General features: G+C 45.0%; 1 protein-coding gene across 1 annotated transcript in view; it reads right to left on the bottom strand.

Annotated features, from left to right (window-relative positions):
• PAPPA (pappalysin 1) overlaps window positions 1-7,189 on the bottom strand; it is a 224,107-nt gene extending 216,918 nt beyond the window's left edge. The window contains exon 1 of the mRNA XM_028529324.2: window positions 6,317-7,189. Coding sequence (XP_028385125.1) covers window positions 6,317-6,725 — 409 coding nt within the window. The 5' untranslated portion in view covers window positions 6,726-7,189. The remainder of the gene's footprint in view (window positions 1-6,316) is intronic.
• Between the last annotated feature and the right edge of the window lie 14,914 nt (window positions 7,190-22,103).

The following is a 22,103-nucleotide window of genomic DNA, read 5'->3' as shown; positions in this document are numbered from 1 at the left end:
GCCACAGGTAGACGAGGTATGAGCTGCCCGTAGAGCAGGTCCTCCTACCTGGGGTACCTGGGAATCTCTCTTCCTCATATGAGGCACCTGCAGCTAGTGCTGATTTCCTAGTGATCACAGGGGAGGGGAGCTTGAAATAACAGGAGCACACCCCTGCAGGACTACCCCAGGGCAAAGTGGGAATCTCTCAGAGCTTCCCTTCCTTTAAAAAAAAGATTTTATTTATTTATTTTTAAAGAGAGGGGAAGGGGGAAACAGAGAGGGAGAAAAACATTGATGTGTGATTGCCTCTTGCACGTCTCCAACTGGAGACCTGGCCCGCAACCCAGGCATGTGCCCTGACTGGGAATCGAACTGGTGACCCTTTGGTTCACAGGCTGGAACTCAATCCACTGAGCCAGGACATCCCTTTTTAATACCCCTTGTTCCTGCTCTGACAGGTTACCTCCCCAGGCACTTGGAGAGTTGCATTTAAAATCAGATGCATAGAACTCAATGTGCTCCCTGCCTCATAGGAATGTTCATATGTTAAAGGCAACACCAGGAGAGCGTGTGGCTTCATACACAGGACTAGCTCTGGAAAGATGGAACGACAGGGCCAGGGCACCAAGAGGTCTGGTGTCAGCAGGGGAATTAACCATGAAGGAAGGGTCTTTCCCAGCCACGGCTCAGCAACTCAGAATCGGGGGAGCCAAATTTCTCTAAAGCTTCAGCCAGTAGCCAGCTCCATGGGCAGGGACATAACACTTCCCGCTTTGGGCCTCAATTTTCCCAGCTGCAGAGGAGGGAGACATCACACTGGATCAGTGATTCTCCCCACTGAAAGTTCTTCCACATTACCCGAGAAGACTTTGAAAACCACCAGTGCCCAGACCAACCCCCACACCCGCAACATCAGAAACCCTGGGGTGCAGCCCGGGCATCAGGATGTTTTAGAAGCTGGTGATCCCAATGCTGCCAGGGGTAGAAACAACTGAACCAAGCGATCTCCCCAGCTCATTTGAGAGAGAGTGGTTTGGGAATACAGCTAAATTCTTAGCTCCTCTGTGACTCTGGTCCTTGGTTTCCCTGTTGCAAAATGAGCTGTCTGACCCAGTCCATGCCAGGCTGGCCACTCACGACCCACGCTCGCTCCTGAACCCCACACCTCTGGTCTGAAACCTGCCTTCATCTCGATGAAGAGGCAACGCTGATGCAGCCTCCGTGACCCCATCTATTCATGTCAATGGCTGCTTGGGGGCAACGTGGAAGTTGGAGGACATTTGGGGAAAGAGCAGGACGCATGTGACAATAGGTGTGTGACCTGGACTCCACTGGGACCACTGTCTGGCTTCTGTTCCTGGGGGTGCATGCTCTCCCTTGAGGTGAACTGGTTTTCCTGCTTACGGGTCCAGTGATTCTGGACCTCCTCTGGCTCTTACCACCACAGGGTCATCCAAGTAGGTCACAGAAGAGGAAATCAAAGTGCAAGGGACAGACTTGAGGGGGTCTAACTCTTCCTCAAGATACCCTGTCTATTCTAGATGGACTCCCCAGCACCTCGAGAGGCAAAGCTCTACCAAAGCACAAACAGACCCCACTTTCTGAAGACCAGACTAGCAAACTGGAAGAGGGAATACGGTTGCTTACTGGATGCAGCTACCGTTGACTGAGTCCCTAATGAGCTGGAAACACGCCAGGTACTTTCTGCATAGTTATTTTATTGCAGTATGTTGATCTTATTATGTCCATTTCACAGGTGAGCACACCAAGGGATAGAGAGATGAAGACATTTGATTCAAATCACACAGCAAGTGATTGGCAACAGAAAGCCCAAGCCCGGTCTGTCTGATAACTTGGCATGAAAAGGAAAACAGATCTGCTAGGTCAGGCCCAGGGTTGCACATGAGATTCGCACTTATGTTTTATCCTCTTTAATCTGCAGCTGATGGTCAGCGCACAGAGAGGCAGGAAGGGATGAGGAGATTCTGCAGAAGTCATTTCTTCTCTGTCCAAAGAGATGAAGAGGACACAGGCACTTGGTACTCAAGTTCACATCTCTGCTCTGCCCACCTGATGACCTGTGGGGCTTTGAGCTAAGCCACTTCAATTCTCTGCACCTCTGTTTCCTCAGTGGTAAAACAGAGGCAATGGTGCCTGCCCCCCAGGCGGCTGTGAGGGTGAATCATGCAGGCACAAAGCAAGCACTTGGCACAGTGCCTGGCACCTTGGAGGCAGCCAGGAACAGTTACTTTCCTTCCTGCCTTTAAGTGTCCTCTGTCAAGAGTGAGATGTTTCAAAAATCATATCCAATAATAAGAGTGAAGTTTATTGAGCATTTACTATACTCCAAATCCTGTCCTAGGCGCATTTCACCTGTGAGCTCATTTATTTCATGGATAGGGACTTGTACTATGCTAACTTTGTCGATGAGGAAGCTGAATCCCAAAGGAGTGTCAACTCGTTTGCCCAAGGTCACACAGCCAGTTAGGGGCAGAGGTAGATTCCCATTTAGGTAACCTGACTACTAAAAGTGGTTTCTAACCATTGCAATATTCTAGAGCCCCATGACTACAAATGTTGAGGGAGAACCATGTTAGGGTACAGACTTCTTGAAACCTAGCTTTCCTGTTACAGCAATCCCCAAGTTGGGAAAATGCAAGTATTCTTTTTGGGGAGGGACTGGGTGGGTAGTAGAAAGTGGGAACTGCAGAAGAGGGGGGGACAAAGAAAAAGACTTCTGAGTAGCTAGCAAACTCAACAGTCCAACACTGAGAACAAAAGAAGAAAGCATGGCAAGAGGAGGTGCTGGATGAGGTGCATGTAAATCCCTTTCTCCTTCTGAGGAGGGATTCTGGATCACCAAGGGATGGGGGTGGAAGGAGGGCAGCACTTGTGGGGTCCACATTTCACCTACCTAACAGGTCAGGAGAAACTTTAACAAGATTAACTGCTGCTCGGGGCCTCTGCTGGAGGAAGCAAATTGAATCTATTGTTTTCTTTTTCTTTCTCTTTCAAACTAGAGGGCACTGGGTGGCAGGGGAGGGGGGGGGGGTGCTTGGAAATGAGGGTCAGGGATCTGGATCCTGCCTGGTATAGCACAAAAACAAAGGGATGTGTCAGAAAGCCCCCCACCCCCTGACTTAAAAGAAAGCCTAAACTGCCGTGCATGAAGCTTGAAGGCTGTGTCTGGGTGGTGGGTCTGTGAGGGCGGAGAGGTGACGGTGTTGATTGGACACATCCTCTCAGGGGTGTGAGGGATAAGGCCTGGAAGGCAGCATACTTGGGGTTAAATTCTAGGTCCCGCCATCGAGGACCTGTGCCATCCAGCACACCACCTTCCCCTGTTCCTGTCTCTGCCTCCCTATTTGGCCAAAGAAAGAACTGGCCTGGGTAGCCTCCCAGCACCCTCATCCCAGTAACCTTAAAGGATCCTTCCATCCTAAAGACCATCCATCGTGGGTGGGTCATTCGGAGAACCCTGCACACAGGCATGTTTTAACTTTAGCTTGTTTTTTTGCCTGCACATGCTTTTCCTTTTATATTTATTAATATATATCTGTACACACACACACACACACACACACATATATTTCTCCTTCCCTTCTGGAAAAATAAAAGGCATGTTTTCTGAGCTTCAGCAGCAAACTCCTCCTTCACTTCTTTCCTCTGCCTCTCCAAGCGCCTGTCTGTACTGGTGTCAGTGAAGTTTGAACCGGGGCAGAAATAGCATCCCGGGCGGATCTGGGAGCACAGCCCGCCTACCAGGAGTAGCAAGGCCTGCCTCTGCCAGACGACAGACCCGGTTAACAGCACCGTAAAATTAGACCTTTGCGAAACCCAGTCGAATCCTGCAGCAAAGAGTGATGTAAGGCAGCCTGGCCTGACAGCGAGGCAGCAACCCTCTGCCTGAAATAGCAGCGCGGTCCCTGCTGAGAGATGCCTTGCTCTCTCAAGATAGGTGACCAGGGATTCCTACGAAAGTGGTGACGCCCAGCCCAAGGGAGCCAGCAGAGGTCAGGCAGCAGCCTGGGCACCCGAGGTTGCAGGCAGCGGGAGGACATGGCTTGGCACGGGCATCCCGACCGCCCACCTGGGCCCTGCCTCTCCCAGCCCAAACTTACACCAAGGGAGAAGCCCCGAAAAAGCGCTTCTGCAAAGAACCGCTGTTTGTTTGCTTTTTAATTCAAGGAGAAGCAGGTTCTTTTTAGTGCAACAATCTCTACCGTGTGGAGGATACGCAGAATGAGTCTTTTCTGGCTCGGGGCCAGGTGTTTACACACCGCCGAATCTGGCTCAGACTCAACTAGGGGAGGGAAAAAAATCCACCAGTATCCCCCGGAGAAAAGCGCCTGGCTTTCTGGTGCTACACTACAGCAGTGCCTTTTTTTTTTTTTCTTTTTGAGAGGAATGTTATTTCCACACATAAAATGGACCAGGCATTTTATACAAGCAATAATAACCTAACGTCCCCCATCCAATTAAAGTATTTTACTGCACAATCTCTGTGTGAGAGAGTGAATGAGTGCTCAGGAGAATGCGCGTGAAGAGAGGCTCCTTGTCTGAATTACAGGCATTTCTAAAGCAAGCTCCTGTGGAATCCCAGGTGTTATATATACATACATATATATATATTTTAAAAAATGAATTTACTACCTTTTCATTGATGACACCTATATAACCCTGAGCTCTCCTCTCCGGGAAGGGAACCCTTCCAAATCACTGGTTGTGACAGGTAAACACTAGGAAGAACCAGATCTGCTCATTAAAAAAAAAAAAAAAATCATCCCCAAGCAGCAGGTTCTGTGCTTTTCCTATGTTCCGAGAGAGAAGGAAACATACCACAGCCCTGAATTAGCATTAACATCATCATCATCATCATCCTCATCCTCATCATGAGTAACATCGCTCCTCTACCCTATTATACTGTGTTCTGGGTGACGAGGGCTTGGGGGCTAGAAGTGAATGAGCTCACTTTCCCTCTTCTTCCTGGGGAAAAAGGAGGGAAGAAAATAGCATGTGATGACGTCAGATGTGGGGGGGGGGAGTCACTTTCTTGCTTTTGCTTTGGTAGCGGAAGAGTGGGAGCTTTGGGGACACAGCCTTGGCGTGGCAGCTAGATTTGGGTCCCCCCGAAATGGACTTGGTGTAAATAGGACAGGGTCAGCAGCTGCATCGGGGACAGACGAGACAGACAGGAGCAGACCAACCGCTCAGAGCTTTCCATGCTAAGACAGCGTGTGTCAAGCGGTGGGATCGCAAAACGCCTCCCTAGGGGTCCTGGCTGCAGCGAAGAGGGTATCCCTACTCTCACTTTAAGACGTCCTAGGACCTGGCAAGATTGTTTGTGCAGGAAGGGAATCCCTCAGCCAGAGGAGGCAAAACTTTTCTTTCTCTCCTCCAGCGCCACCCCCACTCTGTCCCCCAGTTTCATTAAAGGCATTGCCACAGATTCATTTAGAAGGGGGAAAATGGATGTTGGGGCATTTCTAAGGTTTGCAACCCTCGCAAAGTGTCCGGTTTCACTCTGAGCTTTGCTGTGGAACGGGGAAGGGGACAGAGAGGGAGGGTGAGGAGGGAGAACTCAAATTCATTACGGGCTATAAAAGTCCCAGATGAGAAAAGCGCCCCGTTTCGCAGCCGAGTCAGGGAAGGCTGGCGGGGTGTGCGTAAGGAAGGTCTTGCCCCAGCCTCCAGTGACAGGCAACAGGCTTTAAAAGCGAGGACGGTGATGGCAGTGCGTGAGTGTGTGTTTGGCTGGGAAGACGGGGGTGAATCCCAGAGGCAGATATCAAGCAGAGAACAACTTTGGGGCACTTCAAGGACTTCTAAGTCCAGGAGATTAAAACAGCCTCGCCCTTGCAGGCTTTCAGGATAACCGGGTCAAGTGAAGGGGGATCACCTCGATTAAAAAGTCCAAGAAATCAAATGGTCCCCTAGCTTATTTTCACATGCATCCCAATGGAGTCACCCTGCCCTCCACCCCAAACACAGACTGCACTTCTGACCATCCCGAACACGGTTTAAGTGCTTGAGGCTTTCCGGGAGCAGCCCTTATTGATTGAAGGTCTCGGGACAGCCAAGAGCGTTCCCCGAGATCCTCCCGGGGGAAGGAGGTTGAGGGGTTAGGTGGCACTGCCTCCTGAGAACGCCCATTCCGCAGATGGGGCAAAGTGAGACTGGAAGCTACCTCCGGGTGCCTCCGCGCCTCTGGCGGGGCGACTCCAGCGTAGACACTCCCGCCAGCCCCGGACCATCCCGCCACCCGCGCCCAGGCACCCGTGCGCCCCTGGGGCCGCGGGAATAGTGCAGCGCCCGCCAGGGCGCCCTCGCCTACCTGTGATCACCGCTGGAGACCTCTGGCCCCCCTCCGCTCGTAGCCACACTTGCAGCGTGAACGCGTCCCGGGGCAGCTCGAGGTCGGCCCGGAGGCGCAGCTGATCGCCTCGACCGTTGAAATAGAGCGCCCGGCTCGGCGGGCTCGGCTCCTCCGCGGCGCCCCGCGCCTCCCGCTGCTGCCGCCGCCGGGGGACGCGCACGGCTTCCCAGGCACCGCCCGGCGGCGGCGGCGGCGAGGCGCGGCGGCCGCGGGCCGCCCGGGTGGCGCAGGTGGCCGGCCCGGCGGCGGGGCGCGGGGGGCGGCCGGCCCGCGGGTCTCTCCGGGCCCGGCGGGGGCGCTCGGCCAGCCCGCAGCCCAGCGCGGCGCTTAGCAGCCCCAGGCGCAGCACCCAACTCCAGAGCCGCATGTCCGACGGTCCCCCCCCCCCCCCCTTCGCCCCTGCACCGCCGCCCGGAGCTGCCAGCTTTGGGAGCCTCGGCGCCTCGACTTTCTTCGCTTCTTCACCCTTCTTGGGCGAGCCCCCCCTTCCACTTGCTTTTTTCTTTTCTTTCTCGCTTTCCTCCTCAAGGTGTGTGCTCCACTCCCCCCACCTTTGAAAAATACAGCCCAACTCCTCCTGGTTGGCAATTAATTTCTCTCCCCGCTCCTTTATCTGCCTTATTTCCCCCCCTAACAGCTGGTTGCCTTCCTCCTTGTTTTATTTCATTTTATTTTATATGATTTCTCGCTCTACCAAAAAAAAAAAAAGCTCCTCTAAGACACTGCTCCGCTGAATTCCCTCCCCCCAAAAGATGCTCTAATTTATTTATTTTTTGCGTCCTTTATAACACAAGCCACAGCCCCCTTCTCCCCCCCAATCTCCCCTCCCCTCCCTCCTTCTTCACAAAATGAAAGGAAAGAGGGGGGAAAAATCCCTCAGAAGATGAGTAAACAAGCGTATGCTAATCTGCTCCGGAGCGCTCCACCTTCCCAATTGAATGAGTCCCTGTTAAAACTGCGGGGATCATGACTAATCAATCAGTTTGGAGAGGCCGAGCTACCCAGCCTGCCTCCACTTTGCCGTTTGCCTCCTACCCTTGCTCCCGCTTCTCCACCCCCTCCTTTTCTTTCTTTCTTCCTTTTCCTTTCTTTCTTTTTCTTTTCTTTCTTTCTTTCTTCTCCTTTTTCTTTTTCTTTTTTTTAGGAAGACAATCTTAAAGTAGCAATTTAATGAAATTCTGTACACACGCCCTTACGGTCCTCCCAGCTCTTCTCATTCCTGCTCAAAACACACATTCCTGTTTTTGTTTTGTTGTGCTTGCTTTTTTCCCCTTCCTTCACCCCCTTCCGCTTATTATTATTATTTTCTCCCCTCCTGGCGGGAGAAAAAAAAAATCTATCTCTTCTCTGAGGATCTCCTTGGCACTTTGCTGGTAAACCTCATCCTTCTCTATAGCACATAAAGAGTCTTGAAACTTGATTCTCAGATTTTTTTTTAAATTGCTGTCTCTTTTTTCCCTTTCACTCTCCTCTCTCCCTCCTCCCTCTCTCCCTCTCCCTTCACCCCCTTTCTACCCCTTCTTCTCCTCCTTTCCCTTCTCTCCTGTCTCCCCTGTGCTTCCCTCCCTTTCTCCCTTTCGCTCTCAGCATTCTCTTAAAGTTATGCAATGGTGAAAGTCCTCCCTCTTCCCCGAGCCCCGGTGCTGCTGGCTTCGGCTGGTCCAAACGTTGTCCTCACGGAATCATCAGAAGAAGCCGGAGGAAAGGCATTTGCCTTTCAGAAGCTGTGGACTCAGCACAATCAGGTCTCCGGGTTCTCCTGAAAACCCTTAAAAATTTTCTGTGGGTCAGAAATGATTTTACTTTTATATTGAAAAATGAGAGAACAATACTAAATTGGCCTGTTTTTTGTTTTAAATCAACTTAAGAAATTCAGGTCCTCTGACATTGTTTGAGTCACAGGTAAGGATCTGACCAATTTGCTGCTTTGTAGGTCTGTTTTGAACTTGGGCATAGATGTAATGTATTTTTGTTCTTTTTTCCCCTCTTTATAGAACTCAAAAGCTCCCCCTTATGGCAAAACAGGTTTTTTTTTTTTTTTCCCTCCAAGTGTTTAATAAGTCAAAATGAGTTAGCAGTGGTGGATTACACATTATTATTACCAGTCTGTTCAAATAATGTAGTGATAAAAATATGCCGTGTGAGGTTTGCACGTGGGTACCATGCTGGGAGCCCGGGGTGAAGTTTACTCCGCTAATGTGCCACTTTCCTTCCCATGAGCTCCTGTCCTCAGAGCTGCTCCAGATGCTCTCTGAGAGCTGGGATCATCCCTGTGCTCTTCAGGGAGAGGGAACACCAGTGGAGAATAAGCGGTGGTGAAACTATGCAGATTTGTAGAATGAGCAAATGAGTCAGACATCCCCTCTATAAAAGCTGGAATGCAGTATGCAAGGGTTATGGCATCATTCTGAAAACAGGGGAGCCCAGATTCAGATCTTGGTTTGGGAGGAACATGCCATATAGTCTGGGGCCAAGAATGTTTGAACTCAGTTTCTCCAGTTATAAAATGAAAATGGCATCATAGGCTACATGTGTTTCCAGAGACTGGATGGAAAGAAGAGGATCTTCAGCGCCTGGGATAAGGGATTTGCCCAAGTAAATCTTTCAGTTTCTGCTACTCCAAATCATCTAGAAGAGCCATGAGGTTGCCATGCAGCTAAAAAAAGAAACATACCTATGTTGAACTACATAAATTATACCCCACAAAATCCCCCTCTTTCCGCAATAAAAGTTGGAAAATGACTGCTGATTCACTTCAATTGTGGCAGTTAGGCATATATTTAGAAATTATATTTCTTCCAGGGGCTTCTAAGTCACTGTATACAATAGCTTTGAATACTCCTATCCCTCTGGGGCTTTGTTAACTCTCCCAGGAAGACTTGAACTAGAGTTCTAAGTAACCACTCACCCCGGCACATGCCAGTGCTATGCCCTGAGTGAGTGGCTTTGCTAACCCTGAACTTTCTTACCTTTAAAATGGGAATAGGTATTTCACAAAAATATTTTGAGGACAAAATACGCTCCTACACCATAAAAATGCTGTATAAACACCATTTAACCGACTGTTGTAGTCAAGGACCAAGTGCTCATTAGGGTCTAAAAGAGAAACTATATTCCAGGAGGCCAAATTTTCACTTCTCTCCTTTGGCAGGCATGCAGAGGTAGGGACAGAGAGACCGAAGTCTCAGAGCTCCTTTGAGCTCCTTGACCTCAGTCCCCAAATGTACTGGGAGCAATTGGCAAAGCTTTGGACTTGTCTTTCATTGAACATACATTTATTATTCTATCCCACCTGTCTTAGAAACCCCTCTCACTTTTATGTATGTATGTATGTATGTATGTATGTATGTATGTATGTATGTGTGTATGCATGTGTTTGGTTTTGATTGAGTGAATAGAACTGGATAAATTGTAACCCTTGGTTCATGATCCACTGTAAGTATTGGCCTATGCACGACATTCTTACTTTTTACATGTAATAAGTAGTATGTCATGTGCTGCTATCCTTCTTTCACTCCATCTCTTGACCTTTCACGGATTTATCCTTTCTCCTTGCATTATCTATAGTCAGTGAGCAATCATCGGAGAGGTAGGAGACCTGCGTTCTAATTCTGACCTGGGTGAGATCTTTGACCTCAGTGTGCTCCTAAGTGAACTGAGATGAAAGAACAGGAGTTGAAGATTCCTAAGATTGCTTCCAAATCTGAAGCGGAACGGAGCCGTTATTACTGCAGTGTGGCAGTCATTCCCACATACTAATCACCCCATCTCATCACCCCATACCTGGTCAGTTCCCTCTCACTCCCCAAGGAGTCCCTTCTTTCTGGGGATTTTTGTCCTAAAAACTACTTTTTAGAATAAAAATACTTCTGTTCCTCCACTTTTAGGATATGTTCCTCCACTTTTAGGGTATGTTCCTCCAATATTCATTTTATTTGGTAATAAGTACAAACAAGGTGTTTTGCCAGGGAGGGTGTAAGGGTCTAGTGGAAGCCAGGAGAGCAACATCTAGATGGAGTCCTAAATTTTGGGAAGGGTTTGAAGGACCGAGGGAGGTTCAAAGTACACATTTCAGAGTCATGCTAACCTGGGTTCCTGGGACCTCAGCAAGGTCCCTTGATTTCTCTGAGTCTCGGTGACCTCATTATGGGTGTGTCCTGAGGATAGTACGCTATGTGACACACAATAGGTGCTAAATAAATTAGTACCCTCTCTTCCTTTACAGGGATCTAAATTCTATGGCCCTCTGAGCTTTTGCCAGCTTTTACCTTGAGTTGGAGCCCCACCTACTTCTTACTCCAAGCCAGAAGGATTAGTCTCATCTCAGACTTCATGGGCAAGTATTGTCTGTCTGGCAGAATCTGGAACTCGATTCGCTTGGATCTTGCATTGTTCTTGGTGTCCTCTTTATGTCCCTCCACCAGGATTAGAGTGCTTCCAGGCTAGCTTTGTCACCGCATCCCTCCCCCAGCAGCCTGAAGGGCTCCCTCCTCTGGGCTGTCCTAGAACTTCCTCTGAATTTCTCTGGGCACATCCCCAAAGCCAACTATTGCATTTAATTACACATCTGCTTGGCTCCCCTTTCTATGCGGACAGAGATTCTGTTGCATTCATATTTGTGTATCACCAAATGTCTATCCCAGCACTTTGCATACAGTTGCTGGTCCAAGACCATTAAATTTATATAAATATAATTTATATATATGAGTATATATACAGACACACATATACACATTTGTAAATATGTATAGATGTGTAAATGTATAAGTATACATGTTTTTGCTTCTTTAGTTTTTTCTGTGATGACAATGTGTTCAATGCTATGAATTTACAAGGTTTTTAATAAATACTTAATTTTGCCAGCCTTTCCCAAATGATGTATCTGTGGACATCCAGACAGATACAAAGAAATTTACTGCCTGCCCAAGTTGAGGGTCACTAGAAAAAAAATTGGACTTGAGAGTAGAAGAAATTGGATTCCAATCCTGTCTTTGCTAAATAACAATTCTAATAACAGCTTACATTTATTGAGTATGCACTATGTTCCAAGCAATATTTAAATGCTTTTCATAGAAATGATCCGATTTAATCCTCCCAACAAGCCTACAGAGGAGGTCCAGTAATCATTCTAGTTTATAGGAGAAAAAAAATCCAAAACCCATAAATCACACAGACTAAATAAATAGTGGAGAGCCCAGCCAATCTGGATCTAGCACTCATTCTGTGTTCTAGCTTCAGGGCCTGGGCAGAATCACTTAACCTTTTGAATACTCTTTTTCATTTTTATGGATTTCATGAGGTTATCTGGGAGATTAAATGAGACGATGGATATCATGTGACGTAGTGACTAGTACAGATGTCAGAGGGTGTCGGGTAAACGCTAGCTTCTTTACTTCCTCCACACCAATAGTTTAATTATACTAATTTAACACGTGTAGTGGAGCTGTCAATTGTAAAAACTGTGCCAGAGTAAAAATGATCCATCTGCATTGAGCACCTACTATGTGTTAGATGCTGTACTGAGTTTTTAGTTTTTCCTAAGGCTAGCAGATAGGTTAGAACTCAGTCTATCTGGATTGCTTAGCAGCTTTCTGTATATCCTTTTATCTTCCTAACGCATATAAAAAAATAAATGTATTTTGAGCCCTGAATATTTTTTAGCATCTGTAAGCTTGGTCTGAAAAAAATATTAAGTCCATGATTTAATAATTGCCTGTTTTACAAACCCACAAAGAAAAGAGAGCCAGTGATCACACTGTTTGCCTGCAGTGGAATTGGGGGGTTGGATGTTAAGAAATGCTCTGGCTGGTTTTTGAACCTTTGTGCCCACAAGTGGGTGGCCCTGGAATAAACTGGAGTCCTCACTGTGTCTTCCTGCAGGCCTGTGACTAGGGAGCTGAAACAGCAGCTTCGAGATCCCAACCCTGGTCTTTTGACTTGTGCCAAAGAGTGTTATTTTGTTTGTCTCAGGGGCCCCAGGCATTTCTCAAATGCAGAATTTTAGTTGAAGATGAAGATCACTGCTTGACACTGCATTTTTTATATGTAGAAAACATACAGCTTTATCAATTTTATTATTTTATTTTTACTCTTTAGTAATAATAGTTAATTAGCTATAACTTATTATGAGAGACACCATCTTGAACAATTGCTGCATTATTTCATTTAATCCTCAAAACTATCATCTACAGCTTTCCATATTCCCATTATGCAGATTTTTAAAAAATGAGGCTCAGTTAAATTGGATTTTAGGACACATTTGAACCCAAGTCTGTCTCACTCCAAAGGTCACATCATCAATTGCTTGTCTGGCCTGCTGCTAATCTACCGTTAATCTTTCTATTGTTTTAAATTGGAGTTAGGAAAACATGTCAGTAATCTTGTGGGAGAGGAAGCTTTGTGAGAAATCAGAAATGGGCAGTGGTCAGTGTTCTCTTCATTCCTTTCACCTTGTTTTGTTGAACAGAAAATAAAACAGTTGATAACCCCTTCCGCTTAATTCCAGGACAAATGTATCTTGTGGCTCATTTGAGAAGAGGCCTTGAGTCACATAATGGACAATGCTTTCAACTCCTTTTTTTTTTTTTACAGAAATTGCAGAATCGCTGTCCAATTGGCCACTTTTTATATCAACTGCAATTGGAGAAATACAATGAATTGTTTTGCAGAAAAGACCTTTCCATGGGAAACTGATCCGGCAATGGTTTCTGATGAAACTCGATCTGTACCAGTTAAGAATAATATGACTTGTAGAGCAACTTCTATATGCCATGCATGAAGCTGAGGGCACAGATTCTCACAACCACTCTATTAGGTTGGTTTTGCTCTGTTTGTTTTAAAAGATAAGGAAATTCAAGTTTAGAAAGAGGGAGCAATTTACCCTACATCACCTAGCTAGAAGATATATGTCCAAACCAAAACTCTAACCTATGTGATATTCTCCAATCTAGTGCAAATGTCACCTTCTCCATAACATTATTCTTTATTAAACATTAAAATAAATCATTCCCGAAGGATTATTTAGCTTTTTTTTGTCCCCTGTATTATTGGATTTATGTCCTTGTCTTCCTTTCTATGCCAGATCTTAAGCTTCTTGAAGATGAGACCTGAGGCTCCTGTCTCTTGAGATTCCCTATGGGGTTAAACCTCTATGTTTTATGTTGAATAGAAGCTCAGTGAACATTTGGTGAACTCTCAGGGACTGCTGCAACTTCTTGTTAGGTGTAACTTCCAGATAATGCCCTTTTTCTTTCATTTACCTTAGCTTGAGTTCTTTGAATTCTTAAAACCCAGTTGAATTCCCACCAACAGTGCACAAGCATTCCTTTTTCTCCACATCCTTGCCAGCACTTGTTGCTTGTTGATGTATTGATAATAGCCATTCTGACAGGCGTGAGGTGCTATCTCATTGTGGTTTTAATTTGCATCTCTGATGATGAGTGACCTTGAGCATTTTTTCATGTCTGTTGGCCAGCTATGTATCATCTTTGGAGAAGTGTCTACCAGATCTTTTTCCCATTTTTAAAAAATTGGGTTGTTTGTTGTCTTGGCGTTGAGTTATCTAAGTACTTTGTTGGTGGAAATGCAGACTGGTGCAACCACAACAGAAGACAGCATGGAGCTTCCTCAAAGACTCAGAGATCCCACTTCTGGGGATATATCTGAAGAAACCTAAAACACTAATTAAAAAGAATTTATGCATACCTATATTTCTTGCAGTGTTATTTATAATAGCCAAGATATGGAAAGAACTGAAGTGCCCATCAGTAAGTGAATGGATAAAAAAGCTGTGGTCCATTTACACAATGGGAAAGACAGAGATCTCACCTTTTGTGACAGCATGGATGGACCTGGAGATTATTATGCTAAGTGAAATGAGCCAGTCAGAGAAAGACAAATACTATATGATCTCACTTACATGTGGAATCTAATGAACAAAGTAATTTAACAAAATAGAAACAAAGGTATAGACACATGGAACAGACTGACAGCTGTCAGAGGGAAGGGGGTTTGGGAAGCTGGGTAAAAAACGTGAAGGAATTAAGCAAAAAACACACAGACACAGATAACAGTGTGGTGATAGCCAAAGGGAAAGAGGGGATGGGAGTGGGTGGAAATGGGCAGAAGGGGGACAAATGGGGATGGAACGAGACTTTGCTTTTGGTGATGAGTGCATTAAATAGTATGCACATGATGTTTTATTAAGTTGGGCATTCAAAACCTATATGGTTTTATGAGCCAATATCACCCCAATAAATTCAATAAAAAACCCAGGTGGAGAAAGTCCTGCCTCTTTCAAAAAACCTTACTTATATGCCCTTCACCAGTCAAAATTAATCTCCCCTTCACTGAAACTCGCATCTTATCATCAAGCCCTTCAACCAGCACTCGTGCAATAGCCTTGTATGGCTCCTTACCTTGTCATGTAGACATAACCCTTCCTAGGAGGTGCATGGGGATGATATTAGTATGTACTGCACCAGCCCATTGTCATATAATACAGTTTTTAAAGTAAAACGTGCTTTACAGCCTGTTACACCTACAGATAAAGACTCGCAGAGCAGAAGAGATTCTCCCAAAGTCACATACCCAAACCCTTTCAAAGTAAGGATTCCCTGCTTTCCTGGTTCCCACACCAATATACTTTCTACTATAATGATGCCTCTTTTATTATAGGTGATAACTCATTTATTCATTTGACAATTATTTATCAGTCATCAATTTTTGTGCCTGCCATTGTGCCCCGGTCTGGCTAGCTGTCTAGCACAATTTTTCACTCTCAAATTATCATTATTGTCACTAATAGTTGAAATTTATTTGCTTATATGTGGTGAGTGCTTATGCATCATATCATGCATTCTTTATAACACCCCTATGAAGCAGGTAATATGACAGCTTCCATTTTACAAAGAAAAAAGAAAGAACTTTAGAGCACAGCTTTCAAATCCCATGTTCTTAGGCTTTAGGATAAACTATAGACAAGTTTCATCCAGAGAGTTGGAGATTCACTGCTCAGTGTCCCCAGCGTGTCCTGAAACTCGTGGATTTGGCAGTAGTCCGCTCTCCACAAGAAGTCCATTGAATTTTTAACACGGATGGAGAATGCCACTCAATTCTGGGAGAATACAGAACATTGCTGACTTGGACTCCATCTGAAAACACTAACTTGAAACAGTGAATTGATGATAATAATAATAACAATAGCCTTAGAAAGTGGCCCCAGTATACATGAAGAACTCTGTGCTCCTCATAAGAAAGAGGCATTTAAACTTGCTGTACAGTGTCATGTTGAGAAATGACCAATTTCCACTTGGATTTGCTCCTGTGGTGTTTAATAAGGACCATGAGTTAGACTAGACTGACTGAGGAGCTCTTGGAGGAGCCGAGAGTTCAGGCTTTGTTCTTACTCCTACCATCAAATTCTTGTTTTGCCTTAAACAAGTCCTTTCCCTTCCCCTTGGAGAATCTGTCAGATGCCCGAAGGTACAAAACCACCTAGCTCCTGCACTGATGGGAAAAGATATGCTCTGGTGAGGCTATGCTCTGGGACCATTGTCCATTCTGTTCTCTAAGGCCAATATTCTTTCTGATGGGACAGTGTCTGCAAACTACCAGCTGTTAAATGATTGTGAACGTTACCCCATGTTGATAAGTCACTTCTGATTTTAGAAGGTTGTTCATCATCATCACAATTCCAATGGGAATTCTGTTAAGACCCCTGAATGATGTACCCTCCCCCGCAGAGTCCTTCCCATTCAATTCTTTCCTAATTCTCATCAGTACCAGAGAGTCATTCTATATTACTGTTCAACACTGCAGAATAGTGGGCTGCCTCTTGAAGTCAAATGGTGTCTAAGGTTAGAAGTGGCTCTCTGGTAAGCCAGGCTTTTTTTTAAAAAAAAAAAAAGATTTTATTTATTTATTTTTAGAGAGGGAAGGGAGGGAGAAAGAGAGAGAGAGAGAAACATCAATGTGTGGTTGCTGGGGGTCATGATCTGCAACCCAGGCATGTACCCTGACTGGGAATCGAACCTGCGACACTTTGGTTTGCAGCCCGTGCTCAAACCACTGAGCTACACCAGCCAGGGCGCAAACCAGGCTTTAACCCCATAAGCAGTCACACCTTCCTGAAACTGTCTAGGCCACAGGGGACATATATTCTGAAAGGTGATATGAACTTATCTTCATGTCCCACATCATTATCTTTACCCCCAGAGGGGAGAGGAGCAAGCACTGTTGGTCCACAAAGATAAGTGGAAAAAACACTGTGTGGTTGTTACTGAACCAAGTCACTCAGTGTCTTCATGCTAAACCAGTCAACAGACCATTTGGAGACCCAGGCAAGGTTGGAGGAAAATGAAGAGTTGCTCGTGGTGGGCCCACACTGGCTGGTTTCAATCCTGACTGTGTGAATGTGCAGGAGACTTACCCTGTCTATGTCCCAGTTCCCTGACCAATAAAGTGAGGGCAGTGATAATAAGACCTATCCTTTAGGGCTTCTGTGAGGATTAAATAAGTCAGTATACATTAAACATACAGGACTTCTCTATGAAGAGTTAATGCTCAATTAGTACAAGCTCTTCTTATTTTAGTAGTCTTTCTATTAAACTTTCACCACTCCTCAGCATCCCAAAATAACAATGAACATAGCGCTCTCTTACTGATTTAAGAAATATCTGTCAGTTGCCCATGGGGTACCGGGTATGGGGTTAAGTGCCAAGGATTCATCTATGACCTATGTCTTCATGAGCTTGCCTGTCTAATAATAAGAACAGGCATTGAAAAACACCGGTGCCAGGCTCTGGTGTGCTACAACAACATTTCAATCCTCACAACTAAGTCCTGAGTTAGGTACCGTTACTGGCCTCATGTTACAGAGGAGGACATTAAGACCCAGAAAGGCAAAACAGCTTACCCACAATGTTAAAATATGAAGGAGCCACAATTCCAATTCTGGCAGTTTGGGTTCTGAATCTAGTCTTCAGCTATTCAACCACATATCTCATTGGAAAGGCAAAACATTAAATAACTAAAATAACAAAATAAAACAAACCAGAAACAAGTGTGACAGAAGCAGATTGGAATGGTACACACTTGGTACCTCCGGGGGGAAAAAGCCCAGGGCAAGCAGAGTGCATCAAGGGGACTTTTACTTTGTAGTGTGTGGCTTCTACTTACATAATCAAGGTAGAATTGTACATGAATTTTGATATTAAAAGGAAGAGAAAAATACTTAGAGGTGCATTAACAGCACAGTCTTTCTATACCCAACCCACTTTAGAATTTGTAAAAAGATTTTCTCTTCCCTCATCTTCTTTGAAATTCGGAAACTCCCTGATGGGTGGGTGGAACAGCAGGAATCTTGACCAGCTCCACGCTAGAGATGAAGAGCTTGAAGCTCAAGGGTCCAGTGACTGACCCAGGGTAAAACAGCCAGCAGGTAGGAGAGCCTGGGGTTGCTTGTGTGCACCGTGATGCGTGAGCATACCCTATCCGGGCTGGCTAACACAAGTCTCCTTTATTGTTAGATGAGAAAATGTGATGATGATGATGGTGATGGTAAGGATGTGATGAGTACAATTTCTAGGGTGCTTTGCAGGACAATGCACTCTGCTAAGCTTTAACTCATCAGATCTTCTCCACACCCACTTGACATAAGCATGATTCTTGCTCATACTTTCTTGGTGGGTAGACTGCAGCTCACCGACTCACAGGAGGTTGTGCAAGGATTTCAGTCAGAATCATTGAATAAAGAAATACTGCTCTTAACTACACCCCACTAACACTTCCACTGTTAGTTATCAGAAAGGAAAAAATAGACCTCCCCATGCAATGTCAAGGCCAATTCCTGAGGAAAGCTTCCTTGACCTCCTGAGCCACTGACTCTATCCATCTGTACCTCAGTTTCACCACCCGAGGAATGGAAACAACAATGCCTCCTTCACTTCACATAGTGTGGCTATAAAAATGTTATATTCCAATAAACCCAAGTCCCTGCACAAAGGAGGAGCCCTTATAGAAGCAGTTTCCAGCTTTGCAGTCTTATGTAAATGCCTTCTCTGGCCAAGCAAGATGTAAGGATCTGGAGAAGGTTTGTGTCTTGGAAACAGGCTTTGGAGCATGACAAGCATGAGTTTAATTTCTGGCATTACAAGATGCATGCCCCTGGGCAGATTACCTCATTTCTCTCTTGGTCTCCGTTTCCTCATCTGTAAATAGGCTTAAAGTTGCCTACTTTGCAGTGTTATTGTGAGGCACAAATGAGATAGGGCACTGAAGGCTCTGGCACAGGCCTGACCCAGAGTACGTGCTTAGAGACGTGGCTGTCTGCATTGGGTGTCTGTATTTCATGCCGCACCAGCAATTGCCAATACTCGAAACCCATGGAATGATAGACAGCGAGTTACACAACTTTTAAAGGAGCAGTTCCAACCACAGATATTTGTTCCAAGGGATCCCATTCTATCCAAATGGACTCATTCATCCTCAGTCTATATTTCATAAGGGAAAAAGAAAAATGACATTCTTTATTTTCATTGGAACTTTTTCTTTCTTTCTCTCTCTCTTTTTTTAAAAAAATTTCAGACTCCTGAGGGACTAAGGAAGGTAACCTGAGAAGCTAAGACTTGATGCAAATGAATATATAATTGCTGGATTTTGAGCTGTCATTTTCTCTGCCACATCATGTGTGTCTGCCATGCCAGGCAAGTGGAAAGGGAACTGAGACAACCCCTTAGCAAGCGCACTTGATTTGTGTACTTGCTTTGTCCGCTAACATGATTTCCAAACTCCCTGGCCAGGCAACATACTCTGTTATAAATAACTGTTTGTCCTTTCCCCCACCCCCCGTTACCAGGGTGGCTAAATATTAGTTTGATGATGACAATAGAACCTTTACAGTAGGTGCTGACACTCAGATCCAAAGAATGAAATGCTGCTTATTCGAGACCATAGGCAGGGAATGCTTGTAAACTCAAGCTCTTCCTTCCTTTCTTCCTTTTTTCTTTCTCTTTCTTTCTTTTCCTTCCTTCCTTCCTTCGTTCCTTCCTCCCTCCCTCCCTTCCTTCTTTCCGTCCTTCTTTCCTCCCTTCCTTCCTTTCTTTCTTCCTCCTTCCCTCCTTCCATTCCCTCCCTTTTCCTCCCCACCTTCTTTCTTAATTTTTTAAAATGCACAAACAAAACAGAGGCTCAGGAGTGAGGACAACTGGCTTCCAAAGCAGAATGGGTAATGAGCCAGCTGGAACACAGGTCTCACTACTCCTCCTCTTGCCTTCCTCACAGGTCTCATGCTCTGAGCACTCACTAAGCCAGACACCATGCTATAAACTTCGCAGCCTCTATCTGTTCAAGTCACATAGCTTGCTTCTGTCAAATGAGGACTCAATCCAAGTATCTTGCTCTCTTTACTCACTAAGAAATGCCATGCATGTATTTAAAAGTTTTCTGATCATAATAAAAAAGCTATACAGGAATTATTATTAACATTAACACTCTGAGCAACTGGTCCACTTAAGTACAATTAGTGTACTTGATTTGATCACTTACCATCATGGCAGTTGTGTGATGGATATTTTCTATGACCTGCTTGATGTGGCTGCCATTACTTTCGGAACATTACAAATATGTCCATGAGTAGTGAACCTCACTAAGACTGATTATAGTGTCTTCCTTATACATGCCACAGAGCCCAGAACTATATATTCCTGATCTCTCCAGTGTAGAAATTTTGATGTTATAATGTATTTTCTCTGGAGACTTTCTTACAATAGTGTCATCGTAAGTGTCATTATTGAGAAAGATGCAGTTGAGCTAATAAAGCCCATGGAAACATAGACGCCAAGAGAGCCATAGAAAGAAGCTTATCTTGTCCAACAGCTCCCACCCCCATTTTGGAGATGGAGGAACAGAGTGGCTATCAACTAAACCTGGCCTTTGCTGGGGCAAGAGCCTAGGTCTCCTGAGTCCTACAAAAGCACCAATCCACTCTATCACAATTCCTGTGGATGACACTAGTCCAGCTGAATCTTTTTGGTTGAACATGCTAATGAAACACGCTTAAAGCCTAGAAATGTTGTTGGGACGATGAATAAGCTCAGATGCCTGTCAATCATAATAATGATACGATTAGGAATTCCAAGGCTCCTGCAAATGATGCTCCCTGTTCTGGGTGGTTCCAATCCGAGGAGTTACACTTCTCTGCAGTGCAGAAAAATAGGTTGCCACACAGATAAACATGCCATTTTTAAAGTACTCATTAGTATTCCTTGTCCTTGAAGAGTGACTATTATACCCTTCACATTCCTAAGGAAGTTATGCATATGTAACAGCAACTCCCTCTGCACTCAGATACATTTTTGAGGTAATTATATATTTTTGTTATTGTTGTTTTTCTGGACTAATAAGCTTCAAACAACACCTTTATTGCCTGGGGGGGAAAGTCTGACAGCTCCAGATGGCAGGCCATCAAGACTGAATATGCTCCCCGAATCCTCCTACTTCATGGTGATGTCCCTCGTGGGACAGCACCGGCTACCACTGGCTCGCAGCTTCTGCAGAGGAGGAAGGCAGCGCTGGCTACCGCCCTCATGCCCACCATCTGAACCTTGATGGAGAGTGCTGAGATTATTTTGGTAACGATCAGCAGCTGATCCTTAGTCTGTACCTTTACCCCACGGAAACATCATTGGGACTATCTTCCTTGAAGAAATGTTTTGTTCATGATGCGACTTTTCATAGTCATGCTGTCCATGTCCCCAGATGGCACCGGAAAATGAAAAAAATCTCACCTCACTTGATTATTCTTCAGATCTTCATGATGACACTAATTACCTAGTTTAATTAGCAGGCTCCTGTCCGGAGATCGGGAGCTACTGGAAGAAAGAGGGTAAATCTTGAAATTTGCTTGACTGAATCTTTGACTCCATGCTTAGCACCTTCAACTTCTTATTGAATAAAGGAGCTTAAGAATGAGTATAAAATTTGCTGATATTTAAAATGACCATATGGTAGTTTGTTCAGTTTAAAATTTTTATTTTAAAAACACTGTATGTCAAGCAAATGGGATACAGTCTTTGCCTTCAAAAAACTGGAAAGGAAAACAATCTTGCAAAGAAGTGAGTATAATAACGTATTCAAATTCCTCTGACAGAGGTGCACATGGAGTACTATGGTGCTTCAGGGATGGATGGTTAATTCTAACTTACATGAAGGATGATGAGCAAAAAGGTTAGGGAAAAGTTCAAAGAAGAAAACAAGTTTAATCAGAATGGGAGAGAGTTCACATTTCCAGGCAGAGGGAATGGAAATGTGCAAAGTTCCTGTGGAAGGAGTCAGACAATCTGAAAGATGCAGTTGCTTTGGTTGACCAGAGTGTAATATGTACAATGATTTTTAAAAAGTTGGAGAATTGCCCCTCTAAAACACTCAGCAAGCTGGGACTTGATCCTGAGGCCACTGGAAGATGAGAAATGGCTTTATATAGCGGGCTGATATTATGAGATTTGCATTTGTAAAGGACCCCTCTGGCTATTGTTTGAAGAAAGGACTCTCCTAGATGCTGGAGGCAAGGAAACAAGACTAGAGACTGAAGGGCTGATGTGACAGGTGGGGAGGTCTGCCCAAAGATAACGCCTAGAGGGTGAACACAAATCTGTTCAGGAAGTAAAATCAACAGAACTTAGTAATGGAAGAAGAATGAGGCATAAGGAATATCTGAAAAATTTTAGAATAGGAAACTTTGCAACTA

Source organism: Phyllostomus discolor, chromosome 3, assembly GCF_004126475.2.
Source record: "Phyllostomus discolor isolate MPI-MPIP mPhyDis1 chromosome 3, mPhyDis1.pri.v3, whole genome shotgun sequence".
In the NCBI taxonomy this organism is placed as follows: domain Eukaryota; kingdom Metazoa; phylum Chordata; class Mammalia; order Chiroptera; family Phyllostomidae; genus Phyllostomus; species Phyllostomus discolor.
This window is presented reverse-complemented; position numbering and strand designations above follow the sequence as displayed.